Genomic DNA, 13,642 nt, shown 5'->3' on the forward strand with positions numbered 1-13,642 from the left:
ACAGACTTCCCTCACTTATCGCAGGTGTTCCGTTCCAGGACCACCCGCGATAAGTGAAAATCCGCGAAGTAGGGACACTCCGCCCACCTGAGTGTCCCTACTTCGTGGTGGCCTCCTCCTCGCCACTTCTGCTGCTCCCCATCTCGGAATGTCCCAAGCCTGGCGAGGAAGGAGCGTGGAGCAGCGGAGGGACGAAGAAGAGGACGCTTCTGCCAAGACCCTCTTTGAAGGCCTCCTCTTCATCATGACCTGTGCTGCTCCCCACCTTGGAGGTTCTTTCCTCATCGAGAAAGGAACGGGGAGCAGCTATACAGTGTTCCCTCGCTGCTCCCTGCAAAACAGCGAGTCCGCAATAAGCGAACCAAGAAGTAGCGAGGAAGCACTGTATTTCATAGAATCAAAGAGCTGGAAGAGACCTCATGGGCCATCCAGTCCAACCCCCTGCCAAGAAGCAGGAATATTGCATTCATATTAACCCCTGACAGATGGCCATTTATCGACTTTTCTATAGAGGGATCAATTTTATAGAAAATTTTAAGTCCTGAGGAAACATCTCTTTTCTGTCTTTTGAATAAGATTTTTTTTTAAAATGGAAAATGCAGTATTAGTACTTTTTTTAACAGTCACTTTGGTAATTTATCACAGGCTTTCTGTTTTTCTTATTTTCAGAGTTTGGCTTTAATGTAGTTTACAGGATTGGGCTACAATTCTCATACATGTTGTGTTCCTTCAAGCCATTTCCAGCTTATGGTGACCCAAAACTATCATGAAGGTTACATGGCAAAATTTGTTCAGAGGGTATTTGATCTCTGAGGCTGAGAGAGTGAGAGACTTCCCCAAAGTCACCCAGTGGGTTTTAGTGGCTGAGCAGAGATTTGAACCCTAGTCTCCAGAGTTGTAGTCTGACACCATGCTGGCTCTACAGTGGTGCATAGTGGGAAAGAAGGAAAAAGAGTTATTGGTTTATATATATCACCAAAAAGAAAGCAGTGACATCTTGATACCCTGACCTAATTATGATTATATACTGTGTTGCAGATTTATATCTCTTGCTTTGAAACAGCATTCTTGAGACCAGCAGCTGAGAACATTTTCCGTATGAATGCTGCCAAAGCTGTGGAAATAGAAAACTGAGGTTGGAAACCACAAACATGGGCCAAAAATAGCAAATGTTTTATACATTTTATACATTATTTTGAAACCTGCACTATTTTGTGTTTGTGTTGTAGTTAGATATCATAATTAAGTATAGTTTGCTTTCATTCTCTGAGTTCAATGCTTCTAAAAATTCATGAGAACTGGATTCTACCACCACCTACCCATATCTCTGCCTCTTCCCCTCTTTTTGTATTTCAGTAAGCTACACTGTAATGAGTTTGAATATTTTAATATATCTGAAATATTCCAAGACTAAGGACTTTATTACACAAAGCTGCTATTCTGCGGAAGTCACCTGATACCCAGTAGCAGCTACATACCAGCATGAGCTATCGCATATCCCTACATTTGTGCAACTGCGCCAATAAGTGGTACTGCACTCCTACTTCCACAAGATCTTGTGATTTTAAAAAAAATAATGTAAAAATATTATTTTAAAACATATTTTTGTAAAACCATTTTGAATGTATGATAGAGAAAAAAAATGCAACGTATTTTTTTTTAAAAAAACGACTGCCTTTGAAATAGAGCAATTGTGGGAGAGAAGAGTGTGGCCCAGTGATGTCACTTCTGCCTACAGGACTGAAAATACAAGCTATCTTACATGGATACCATGAACAAATTCTACAGATTCTATAGAATTAAAACAGCTGTGATTTAATTTTTAATTATCGTATCAGAAGCAGGGTAAGGTGTAATGTATTTAAATGTATTTAAAAAATACAAAGTTTAAAAACCTGGAATTATACTAAATGTCCTTTGACCAGTATCTGGCCACTTGGAGTGCCTCTCGTGTTGCTATAAGAAGGTCCTCCTTTGTGTATGTGGCAGGGCTCAGGTTGCACTGCAATAGGTGGACTGTGGTTTGCTCTTCTCCACACTCGCTGCTACTTCCTGGTGGATGTCAGGTGGTGCATGTGGTTTAATGTAATGTAAGTACTGTACTCAAACACCTTTTTGGGGGGGTAATTTTTAAGACTTTATTTTCTCAGATTACAAAAGATTTTGAATATGCTGAAACCAAACAGACACAGATCTGTTATGTCAGAATTTTAAAATGCATTAAAAAGGGAGACACTGTAACTGAACTGATTACGAAATAAATATAGAATACGGTTGCTGTGAGCTTTCCGGGCTGTATGGCCATGTACCAGAAGCATTATCTCCTGATGTTTCGCCCACATCTATGGCAGGCATCCTCAGAGGTTGTGAGGTCTGTTGGAAATTAGGCAAGTGAGGTTTATATATCTGTGGAATAATGTCCAGGGTGGAAGAAAAAACTCTTGCCTGCTTGAGGCAAGTGCGAATGTTGCAATTTGCCACCTTGATTAGCATTTAATGGCCTTACAGCTTCAAATCAAACCTTGCCAATCAAGGTGGCCAATTTGCGATATTCACACTTGCCTTTCTCCCACCCTGGACATTCCACAGATATATAAACCTCACTTGCCTAGTTTCCCACAGACCTCACAACCTCTGAGGATGCCTGCCATAGATGTGGGCAAAACGTCAAGAGAGAATGCTTCTAGAACATGGCCACACACCCCGAAAACTCACGGCAACCCAGTGATTCTGGCTATGAAAGCCCTGGACAACACATCAAATACAGAATTATCAAAACAGATATCTGAGGGCTTAAACATCTAAAGTGTTTAAATATCTGAACAAATGTCTGACAGTTTGTATTTTGCTTTAGAAGAACTTGAGACGTGTTTGACCATCACTTCTCTTGGGGTCTCTCTCAAATGTTAGGCGACGTTTCTTAAGCTGTGGCAACTGGACAAATTCTAAACCAGCCAAAGAAAAATAAATAATAGAAATGAGCAATCACATATCAAGCATGGCACGATGTTAAAGGTTTAGCTTATTAATGTTAAAAAACTATCTGCTTAAGCATTCAAAGGAGGAACTGAGGCAACACTAAGCATTGATTTCCATTTCAGAGAGTTTAGCATTACCTGGTACTTAATTCTGCTACTGAATTTGTTAAAGTATTTAAAATGTTACAGCCGAATTGGCAGCCTAAAATAGAGATTTTAAAAAAGTAGTGATGCATTTAAGCATTCATTAAAAAGGTAAGTTTCCCCTGACATTAAGTCTAGTCGTGTCCAACTCTAGGGGTAGGTGCTCATCTCCACTTCTAAGCCAAAGAGCTGGCGTTGTTCATAGACACCTCCAAGGTCATGTCGCCAGCATGATTGCATGGAGCGCCATTACCGTACTACAGAAGCAGTATTTATTGATCTACTCATATTTGAATGTTTTCGAACTGCTAGGTTGGCAGAAGCTGGGGCTAACAACGGGAGGTCACTCTACTCCCCGGATTTGAACCTGCAACCTTTCAATCACCAAGTTCAGCAGCTCAGTGGTTTAACCTGCTGCACCACCAGGGAGCCCTAACCATTCATTAGTGATCTTAAAATGGAGGCAAAGTTGTAGTACTTCATCTCTCAAACCCTACATCTTTAGGCCATATTATCAATGTGCCTTCTCACTGTACTACTACTCTCCTTTAAAAAAGGGTAAAGGTTTCCCCTTGACATTAAGTCTAGTCGAATCCGACTCTGGAAGGTGGTACTCATCTCCATTTCTAAGCCGAAGAGCCGGTGTTGTTCGTAGACACCTCCAAGTCATGTAGCCAGCATGACTGCACAGAGCGCAGTCATGCCGGCCAGAGTGGTACCTATTGATGTAGTCACATATGCATGTTTTCGAACTGCTAGGTTGACAGAAGCTGGGGCTAACAATAGGAGCTCACCCCATCCCTCAGATTCGAACTGCTGACTTCCTCGTCAGCAAGTTCCGCAGTGTAGTGGTTTAACCCACTGCGCCACCACAGCCTCCCTTAAATTTAATTAAAAAAGTCTTTCCAGTGGCTCCCAATCAAAGGACTGACCTAAGCTACATCTGCTTGAGCCTCAACAGTGGTTAGCACTGGGTAGTCTAGACCATCAATCTACTATCATTTAAATCAAACAGAAATAATAGCATTTGGTTAATGTATAGCTATATATATATATCCCTACAGCTACATTAACCATATATATATATATAAATTACCTCAAAACCTCAAAACAAACTCTATAGCAACTGCAAATCTAACATCAATTTGGACAATATTCAGACATTTTCAGAGGGATCGCAAATTAGCATCAAAAGGGGACAGAGGAATCTAGCGGCCATCTTTAAGTAATTTATTTTATAATGCAGTGATGGCTTGTGAACTAAATTTTCTTCTTTTGGCATCTAGTTTTCTTCTGTTTTTAATCTGTTTTATTTTTCTTGTTTTATATATTGTGATTCTGGTTTTATATGAGTTGAAATTTCTATAAATAAAAATATACTGTTCATTTGTGGGATTAACATAACTCAAAAACCACTGGATGAATTGACACCAAATTTGGACACAATACACCTATCAGGCCAACGAGTGACCATCACTCATAAAATCACTGAAAAACACAGCAGAAGGTACTTTAAAAGCAAAAAAACCCCCCAAAAATACACATATACACATATAATACACACACACAAAACACATATACACAGACTGGGCCGCAGCAATGCATGGCAGGGAATGGCTAGTATTTAATAAAAAATACTTGGGAAAAATATAGTAGGTAGGAAAAAAGAGACACTAGTTAAGCAGATTGTTTTTGAAATCATCAGCTTTTCTCCACTTGTTTAAAAACTCTGAGGTTTTTCGGGCTGTATGGCTATGTTCTAGAAACACTCTCTCCTGATGTTTCACCTGCATCTGTGGCAGGCATCCTCAGAGGTTGCCTCTGAGAATGCCTGCCACAGATGCAGGCAAAATGTCAGGAGAGAATGCTTCTAGAACATGGCCATACAGCCCGAAAAACCTACATCAACCCAGTGATTCCGGCCATGCAAGCCTTCGACAATACATTATGCAAAAATACTTTGCAATAAACCTAATTAACAGTGATAAATAAAATCTGTCCTCAGATTATAACAGTGCAAGCATTTAAGGAAAATGTATTGTCGAAGGCTTTCATGGCTGGAATCACTGGGTTTTTGCAAGTTTTCCGGGCTGTATGGCCATGTTCCAGAAGCATTCTCTCCTGACGTTTCGTCTGCATCTATTGCAGGCATCCTCAGAGGTTGAGAGAAATTAGGGGAAAGGGTTTATATATCTGTGGAATGTCCAAGGTGGGAGAAAATACTCTTGTCTGTTGGAAGTAGGTGTGAATGTTTCAATTGGCCCCTTGATTATCATTTAGGGAAAATGATCTGAGCTTCATTGTTGTTCAACTTTGATAAGGATAATTGTACACATTGTTTTGTGATTTTACGATACCTGCTGAAGAATCTTGCTCTCTGTGATTAGATGACAAATCAGGCCCTTTCCTTCCTGCACATTTTCCTGTCATTTGAAAGTTGAGGTTGAAGAATCCATCCTGGCTTGATATGGGTTTGTAGAAATCTGCATTGTAGAAAGATGACTTTGCTGTTTGCAGGAATGGATGTTCATCTCGAAACCTCTCCTCAGACTGAGGTTTTTGATTGTAGTACCCAGTTCCTTCAAATTCTCTTAGAAAATGGCCAGGGCTCTGCGGCAATAGGGATTTTTTAGTATAGTCAATGTACCACAAATCTCTGACATCCTGGGCAGAATGGCATTGCTTCACAAGAGGCTGCTTCTGGAGTTCACATATATTTTTAACATCTTGACGGACAGGATTCTTCAACAAGACTGGCATCTCCTGCTTTTGGCATCCCGCCCCTTTTGAGAGAAACATTCTCTTTTGTGAGACACTTTCAAGGTACGCCTTAGGGCCATTTTGACTGTAGTCTAAATATGGCATGGAGGCTTCAAAGTTGATGTGCTTAGGTTCTTCAGGATGGTTCAGTGCTCTTCTTTCTGCTTCCATTTGTTTCAGAAAGAGGAGATATTGTTGCTTCTCTATAGTATTCTGAAAGGGACCCATGTCTTCTTTGTATGAGATGGAATGGGCCATTACATTCTGCCTCCTAATTGATTTTGGTGAATTACACAACTCATTTTGCTGGCAACCGGGATACGTGTTTCTGCTTTTCTGTACAGGAGAGCATCCTGAATCTTGATTAAAGGGATTGGATTCTTGAAAGTTGGACAACAAGACCTCAGAATTAGGAAACTGATAATAGGAGCTGATGGCATAGTCTGTTTCTCCTTCAGGTAGCACAGGTTCTTTTACAGGTTTTGACCTGGGCTGTGGTTTTATGGTGTACATTGATGTGATGTCACTAAAATGCTGTAACAGAAGAAACGGAATCAAGTCCATACAGATCCAGAACATCAGCTCTGATATCGAACAACACAACCCCCCATGCTTTCCAAAAATCTATAAAACACATGGGACCTACAAAGGCAGCCAGAGGGAGATACATCGTATCCACCAACATGGCCCAGATACATGCTATGTCTACTCGCTAACTCAGTATTTCTCAACGTAGGGGTCGGGACCCCTATGGGGGTCATGAGGGGATGTCAGACAGGTCGCCAAAGACTAGCAGAAAACACAGTATTTTCTGTTGGTCATGGGGGTTCTGTGTGGGAAGTTTGGCCCAATTCTATCATTGGTGAGGTTCAGAATGCTCTTTGATTGTAGGTGAACTATAAATTCCAGCAACTACAACTCTCAAATGTCAAGGTCTATTTTCCTCTAACTCCACCAATATTTACATTTGGGTATATGGAGTATTTGTGCTAAGTTTGGTCCAGATCCATCACTGTTTGGGTCTATAGTGCTCTCTGAATGTAGGTGAACTACAACTCCAAAAGTCTTGGTCAATGCCCACCAGACCCTTCCAGTATTTTTTGTTGATCATGGGAGTTCTATATGCCAAGTTTGGTACAATTCCATCATTGGTAGAGTTCAGAATCCTCTTTCATTGTAGGTAAACTATAAATCCCAGCAACTACAACTCCCAAATGACAAAATCAACCCCCCAACCCCACCAGTATTCAAATTTGAGTGTATTGGGTATTTGTGCCAAATTTGGTCTAGTGAATGAAAATACATCCTGTATATCAGATATTTACATTACGATTCATAACAGTAGAAAAATTTATTTATTTGCTATACTTGTATACCGCCGTTTCTCAGCCTAGCCGGCGACTCAACGCGGTTTACAACAACAAATTACAGTTATTAATTAGCAACGAAAATAATGTTATGGTTGGGGGTCAGCAGAACAAGAGGGACTGTATTAAGGAGTCTTGTTCATTGTTGAGAGGACATACATCATTGAAGCCATCCCTTTGAATTTTGGTGAATATGTCTCTTTGTAAATCATTAATACCATGTTCCAAATATTTGTATGGACTGGCAAAGAAGTCCTTACGACAGAAGATTGAGCACTAATTATGACACTTTGAGAAGATATAATGGGATTTCATGGCCAGTGAGCAACAACATTATGCTGGCGCTCACTACTCTGCCAAATGCAGCATGGCATCATTAAGCAAAATTCAAGTGGGGGAAAAATGAACTGAAGAACTGGATGGCAGTAGAACTAAACCATGTTACAGAGATGTTGTCATGGCACCATATAAATTTTGGACTGAAGCAGTTTAGCAATGCCAATCTGATTGGTAATAACATACAAATTGAAGCCCTACTAATGTGTCAGTGTAATCTGCGGCCCTCTCAATAGGCAACTTTTACAAATGATATGCAGCAATTTTGTATCAGGAGTGATTTGAGAAACTGCAAGTTGCTTCTGATGTAAGACAACTGGCTGTCTGCAAGGATGCTGCCCAGGGTACGTCTGGATGTTTGATGTTTTGCCATCCTGTGGGAGGCTTCTCTCATGTCCCCACATGGGGAGCTGGAGCTGATAGATAGGAGCTCACCCCACTCCTCAGATTTGAACAGCTGGCCTTTCGGTCAGCAGTCCTGCCGGCACAAGGGTTTAACCCATTGAGCCACCAGGGGCTCCACTATGCAGCAATTGTAGATCAGGCATATTCTAATTATGGTACTTTGCATTGTAATTTTGTATAATTACACCAGTGCTAACCCCTCTCTATGGCATTATACATATGATCAGGATTAATTTTTCATTTAAAAGAATGCAACTGTATGAACTATTTTAGCCTCTTTTGGGTTTCAACTGAAGGCTAGATTTTTTTGCTTTTGTAGAATCCTAGAGCTGGAAGAGACCACAAGGGCCATCCAGCCCAATCCCCTGCCAGGCACACAGAAAGAACGACAACAAAACATAGCAAAGTACACACTGTCACACTACATATGATATGTTGATATCCTGCATATCTGACCTTCAAGGCCTTTTCTGGTACTTCTGGCAAAAGTTCCTGAAGTTGGGCAAAAGATGCCGACAGAAGCCACTCCAGTGAAGAACTTTTCTTTAACATGACTTGAGCCACCAGAGGGTTGATGCATGGAAAGGTAAGCAAGCATTTCTCTGCCTTGAAGCGGACAAAATGCAATTAGCTTTGTGATGTTCTCAAGGTGAACTACAGCAGGAGACAATTTAATTATGTATTGAAGTGAAAGTGTAATTTTTTCAAACTGTCATATGATTACGAAAAGATCTATGTGCTTATAAAATAGTCTGAAATTAATGGAGCATGAATGACTGTAAATATTCTTAGTAGAGTGCAGCCCAAGTTCCCAGAAACATCTGTTGTTAGGGAAATTACAGGTAGACAAGCACTTAATGATTAATTTGCATTCTGAAAGGGAAAAAATACACTTCAAATGGAGATCCTATGGAATATTCTCATCTCTTCCTGCGTCATTTTCCAGGGCAGACACTGATTTTGCGAGGCAAATGGGCAGTGCTTTTAGATTCCTTTTCATTTGTTACTATTAATTTTATTATCAGAGCCACCCAAAAGAAAAAAAATAAAATCTAGGGACTGGTGAATTGGTTAGCAAAGAAAGAAAACAGATTGGTTTGCAGAGCGGAAAAGAGCTTAATGATGAATAATTTGGCAAGCAAAGGGAAATTATTTTGGGGAAAATAAATAAGAAAGAAATTTATTTAATGATTATTTTGGAATCTTAGAGCACAAAAATACAATATCCTGTACAACTCAGTCATCCTTTAGCCTCACTGCTTTGCCATTTTATTAAATTGGTGGTCTGTGTCAAAATTAGATATGAATTAAGTATTATTTTTTCCTAAATTTGAAATTACCTGAAATCTAAAATTGATGATGGGTGGCAAAAATAGTGACACTTTTGTTTTCGAATTGATCAGTATACACAATGTTTGTTTCCTGCACAAAATTATTATAAATATTGTGTATCAATTTACCTTCAGGTGATGCGTATAAGGTGTAAAGGTAAAAGTTTCCCCTTGACATTATTTCTAGTCATGTCCGACTCTGGGGGGTTGTGCTCATCTCCATTTCTAAGCCGAAGAGCCAGCGTTGCTCGTAGACACCTAGGTCATGTGGCCAGCATGACTGCTTAGAGCGCTGTTACCTACTCACAGAAGCTGTACCTATTGATCTACTCATACTTGCATGTTTTCAAACTGCTAGGTTGGCAGAAGCTGGGCCTAACAGCGGGAGATCATCCTGCTTCCTGGATTCGAACCGCCAACCTTTTGGTCAGCACGTTCAGCAGCTCAGCTGCTATTTTAAAAAAGATACTATTTGCTACTTAAAGATTAGACTCCTGTGAATTGATGGCATGTGGATATAGACATACAAAGCCAGTGAGGCCACATATTGCTGTAATCATAAAAGGAACAAATCTTTCCTTTGTAATGTCACAATTTCAGTGTAAGCTAGTTACACTTCAATTGTAGCCCCCAACCAATAAAATACAAGTAATTTTTTATTTATGAGAAGTTATTTCCATGCTCTGGAGCTGTTTTCAGTTAAATAGTTCATTTAAAGTAAACAAACCTCTGATGGCAAGACTGAAAGCCAGGCTTTGTCCAGCCACTCCTGAGGATGCCTGTTGGATGTCAACAGCATGTGGTCAGCAATCTGACGAACCAAAAATGCTGTCTCTTCAATTCCTGGTGTAAGAGCCACCTAAAAGATTGTTTCATTTTCAATTTGTTGCAATTACAATATAATATGACTAAACAAAATATGGATATGGCAAAACATAAAAATAATCATATATTTAGGATGAAAATAATCAGGGGCTAGCTATGCAAAGAAACAAACAAACAAACAGCTCAACAACCGTGAAAAAAGTATATAATAATAATAATAATAATAATAATAATAATAAGCAACTTTATTTGTATCCCGCTCCCTCTCTCTTGTTGTAAGCCAATTTGCGGCAGCTTACAACAAACAAACACAGTAAATTATATAATACAGATAGTAAACAAAATTTTCAAATATTGTTATATAGTGTAATCCTTGGGAAGAGTGTAGATGTTGGGAGGTGAGAAAATATACAGATTCACTGGTGGATTGTGACAATACAGTATGAGATCGCCAACACCTTTTGCAATTCCCTTATCCATATATAAAAAAGATTCCATCTAAACATCAGGAAGAACCTCCTGATGGTAAGAGATGTTTGGCAGTGGAATATGCCGATGCCGTGGAATATGATGGAATCTCCTTCTCTGGAGGTTTTTAATCAGAGGCTGGATGACCATCTCTTGGGAGCTCTTTGATTATGTGTTCCTACATGACAAAATGGGGTTGGAATGGATGGAGCTTCTTCCAACTCTGTGATTCTATTATCTAAATAAAACACATTCCATAACCTATAATAGATTTGTTATTGTATAAAAGGCAAGATACAGAGAGTAAGTTATTAACACTGTCAATAACTATTTTACAACACAGTACCTTCACATCAAAGTCCTCTGACTTCTGGGCAAAAGGCACCAAGGCGGCATAAATTAAGGCTAGATGATGAAGGGTTTTGCCACCTAGACTATAGCTAAACAAAATATCATATTATTAACCTTACATGAAAAAATACTGCAAATTATAATGGAGTATACTGGATTGATGAAGGGCAATTCTACACCATACCTGCTGCATTGGCCTGTGTTTTTAAACTGTGTTTTTGGGCTGTTTTCTAACCGTTTTTTTTTCTGGCTGGTTTGCTGGGGAAATATGTGTCCCCTTCCCAGGGCATTTGTGCTCACTTTGTGGTGGCTATGGACTGTAATAAAGTTTTGATTGATTGATACACAGCTATATAATATTTGGGTCTGAACCGGTGTCCAAAATGCCAGCTTTGACCCATGTTGCAACCCAGCAAGGACACCCTGAATCACTTCATTTTGTTCAAATGTTTGATAACGCTTTGCATAATTTGCAAATTTTTTAATGAATTCCATAAAACGAACTTGATTTGAAAGATGGATGACCAAAGACTTATCAAAGCACAAGTTTTCAGTACTTAGCTCGGATTATTCAGCAAATTTATAATGTATAATTATAATTGCAACCTTCTTTTTCTCCTAAATGGCTCCTCGTATTTAATATCTGCATTGTAAGCTAGTACATTGTCTTCTCCATGCTTGGAAATAGCTGTATCTACTGAATTCAACACATGCAGGCAATTGAAAATTTGCCAGTGCATTGGAAGACTAGAGCAAATTTATTTTGATTGATGTAGGACAATGTATCTGAAGCTAGCTGATGTGAGAAACCATCCCCCAATGGATGCCAGGAACTGGTATTACATGTATGCCTGTTGCTACAACTGCCCTTCCTTGCCCTAGACCAACACTTTCAAGTAGAAATTGTACTACATATGCTTAATTTCCTTCCGTGTAAGGAAATCTAGACGAAAGATGAGCCAAGATTATAGCCCTTCTAATAATTTTACTGCAATTAACCATGCTCACTCAGTCTGGTAGACCATAAAATGCTCATCCTTCATCTAGACTAATTACCGTACGTACTCAAGTATAAACCAACCCAAATATAAGCTGAGGCATCTAATTTTACCACAGAAACTGGGAAATCGTATCAATTTGAATATAGGCCAAGGGAGGGAGATGCAGCAGCTACTGGTAAATTTCAAAATAAAAATAGATATCAATAAAATTACATTAATTGAGGCATCAATAAGTTAAATGTTTTTAAATATTTGCATAAAACTGTAATTTAAGATAAGACAGTCTAACTCTGATTAAACTATTATTCTAACCTTCTTCAATGTAAATTAACTTTTGTATCCTTCCACTAATAATAAAGAGAGTAAAATAATAAATGTAATAATAACAGTAATAAGAGTAAAATAATATATGTAATAATAATAAGAGTAAAATTATGTAAATGTAATAAAAACAACAATAGAATTAAATAATAAATGTAATAATAACAATAAGAGAGTAAAATAATATAAATGTAATAAAAATAAAATAATAGAATAAAATAATAAATAACCTTGACTGAAGTATAAGCCTTAAAAAAGGGCTGAAAAAGTTTTGAACTTACTGGGAACTTAGTCTTTCTCTGGAGTATAAAATAATCCAACAGGAGTTATACTGAAGGGACAATACCATCAGTCTTAACACAATATTATCAGAAGACTTTTCATAATTGAGTTCTTCGACATTCTGCAATAAAAACAGACATAAAGCAAATTGTCTGATTGGATATGCAAGTCTGTATCTAGCACCAATAATGCTGTAAGGGGAGAAAAGCATTCACTCTTAATTCAGTAGACTACTCAACTCTCTCATGTTGTTTCCCTTTTAAAAAATAAAACTGTGATAATTTAATTAAGGAATGATTTCAAAAATTATATTAGATGTCTATCAAATCATTGTAGAGACATAAAAAGGCTAATTTTCTTCAGTCTTGATATACTATAAGACAATTTCCTCAGCCCTCTAGAGCACGTTTTGAAGGCATGTGGTAAGATTCGGGGGGAAGAAGGAATTATTTGATATCCTTCCCCTGCCATTGACAAAAGAGTTGACCCATGAAATGGAAAGAACCAATAATCAAAGTGAAGGGAAAAAGAAAATACAAGAAAGTAAATCACACCATCTCCATGATCCAACAAATAGAATCAAAGCCAAAATGGAATCACAACTATTTGTGGAGGGAGGGGGAGGGAGGGGGGATAATAATAATAATGAGATAGATATAAAGAGGAGACCAAGATGGAATTAGAAAGGAGCAGAAAATTAGTTATACCAGATGGATATGTACGTAATATATTTTCCTTGTATTACCTGCATAACAAGAGCAGTACATTCGTCTATAGTCATCACGACATAGCGCTCTGTGCTTCCAAAGAACTGTAATGCCTCGCAGCAACTTCGCTCAATAAATGTAATATTGTACCTAGACAGAACGGTCCCTATTAGTTGGCCAAGCACAACATTGCAACAGTCCATCCAAGCGTATTACTGCTGTGCTCTTTATACATTCTCTGTTTTATTCTCAAGGTGATCCTTGAACTCTGGAAGCTGAGCTCCAAGAAGGCTCCCCTCCCATCTTTTGCACTCTATACACTGTATTTCATCACATAACAGTCGCCACTGTATAATAATCACAATC

At 38.6% G+C, this 13,642-nt stretch overlaps 1 protein-coding gene across 1 annotated transcript in view; it reads right to left on the minus strand.

The window, feature by feature from the left end:
* Positions 1-2,838: 2,838 nt before the first annotated feature.
* The window catches only part of SHOC1 (shortage in chiasmata 1), a 50,615-nt gene continuing 39,811 nt past the window's right edge, over positions 2,839-13,642 (minus strand). The window contains exons 21-28 of the mRNA XM_067464355.1: positions 13,315-13,426; positions 12,569-12,690; positions 10,961-11,054; positions 10,049-10,180; positions 8,447-8,596; positions 5,475-6,416; position 3,615; positions 2,839-2,945 (exon numbers count right to left, since the gene is read on the minus strand). Of these exons, the coding sequence (XP_067320456.1) occupies positions 2,851-2,945; position 3,615; positions 5,475-6,416; positions 8,447-8,596; positions 10,049-10,180; positions 10,961-11,054; positions 12,569-12,690; positions 13,315-13,426 (1,648 nt within the window). The 3' untranslated portion in view covers positions 2,839-2,850. The remainder of the gene's footprint in view (positions 2,946-3,614; positions 3,616-5,474; positions 6,417-8,446; positions 8,597-10,048; positions 10,181-10,960; positions 11,055-12,568; positions 12,691-13,314; positions 13,427-13,642) is intronic.

Source organism: Anolis sagrei, chromosome 2 (assembly GCF_037176765.1).
Source record: "Anolis sagrei isolate rAnoSag1 chromosome 2, rAnoSag1.mat, whole genome shotgun sequence".
Taxonomy (NCBI): Eukaryota; Metazoa; Chordata; class Lepidosauria; order Squamata; family Dactyloidae; genus Anolis; species Anolis sagrei.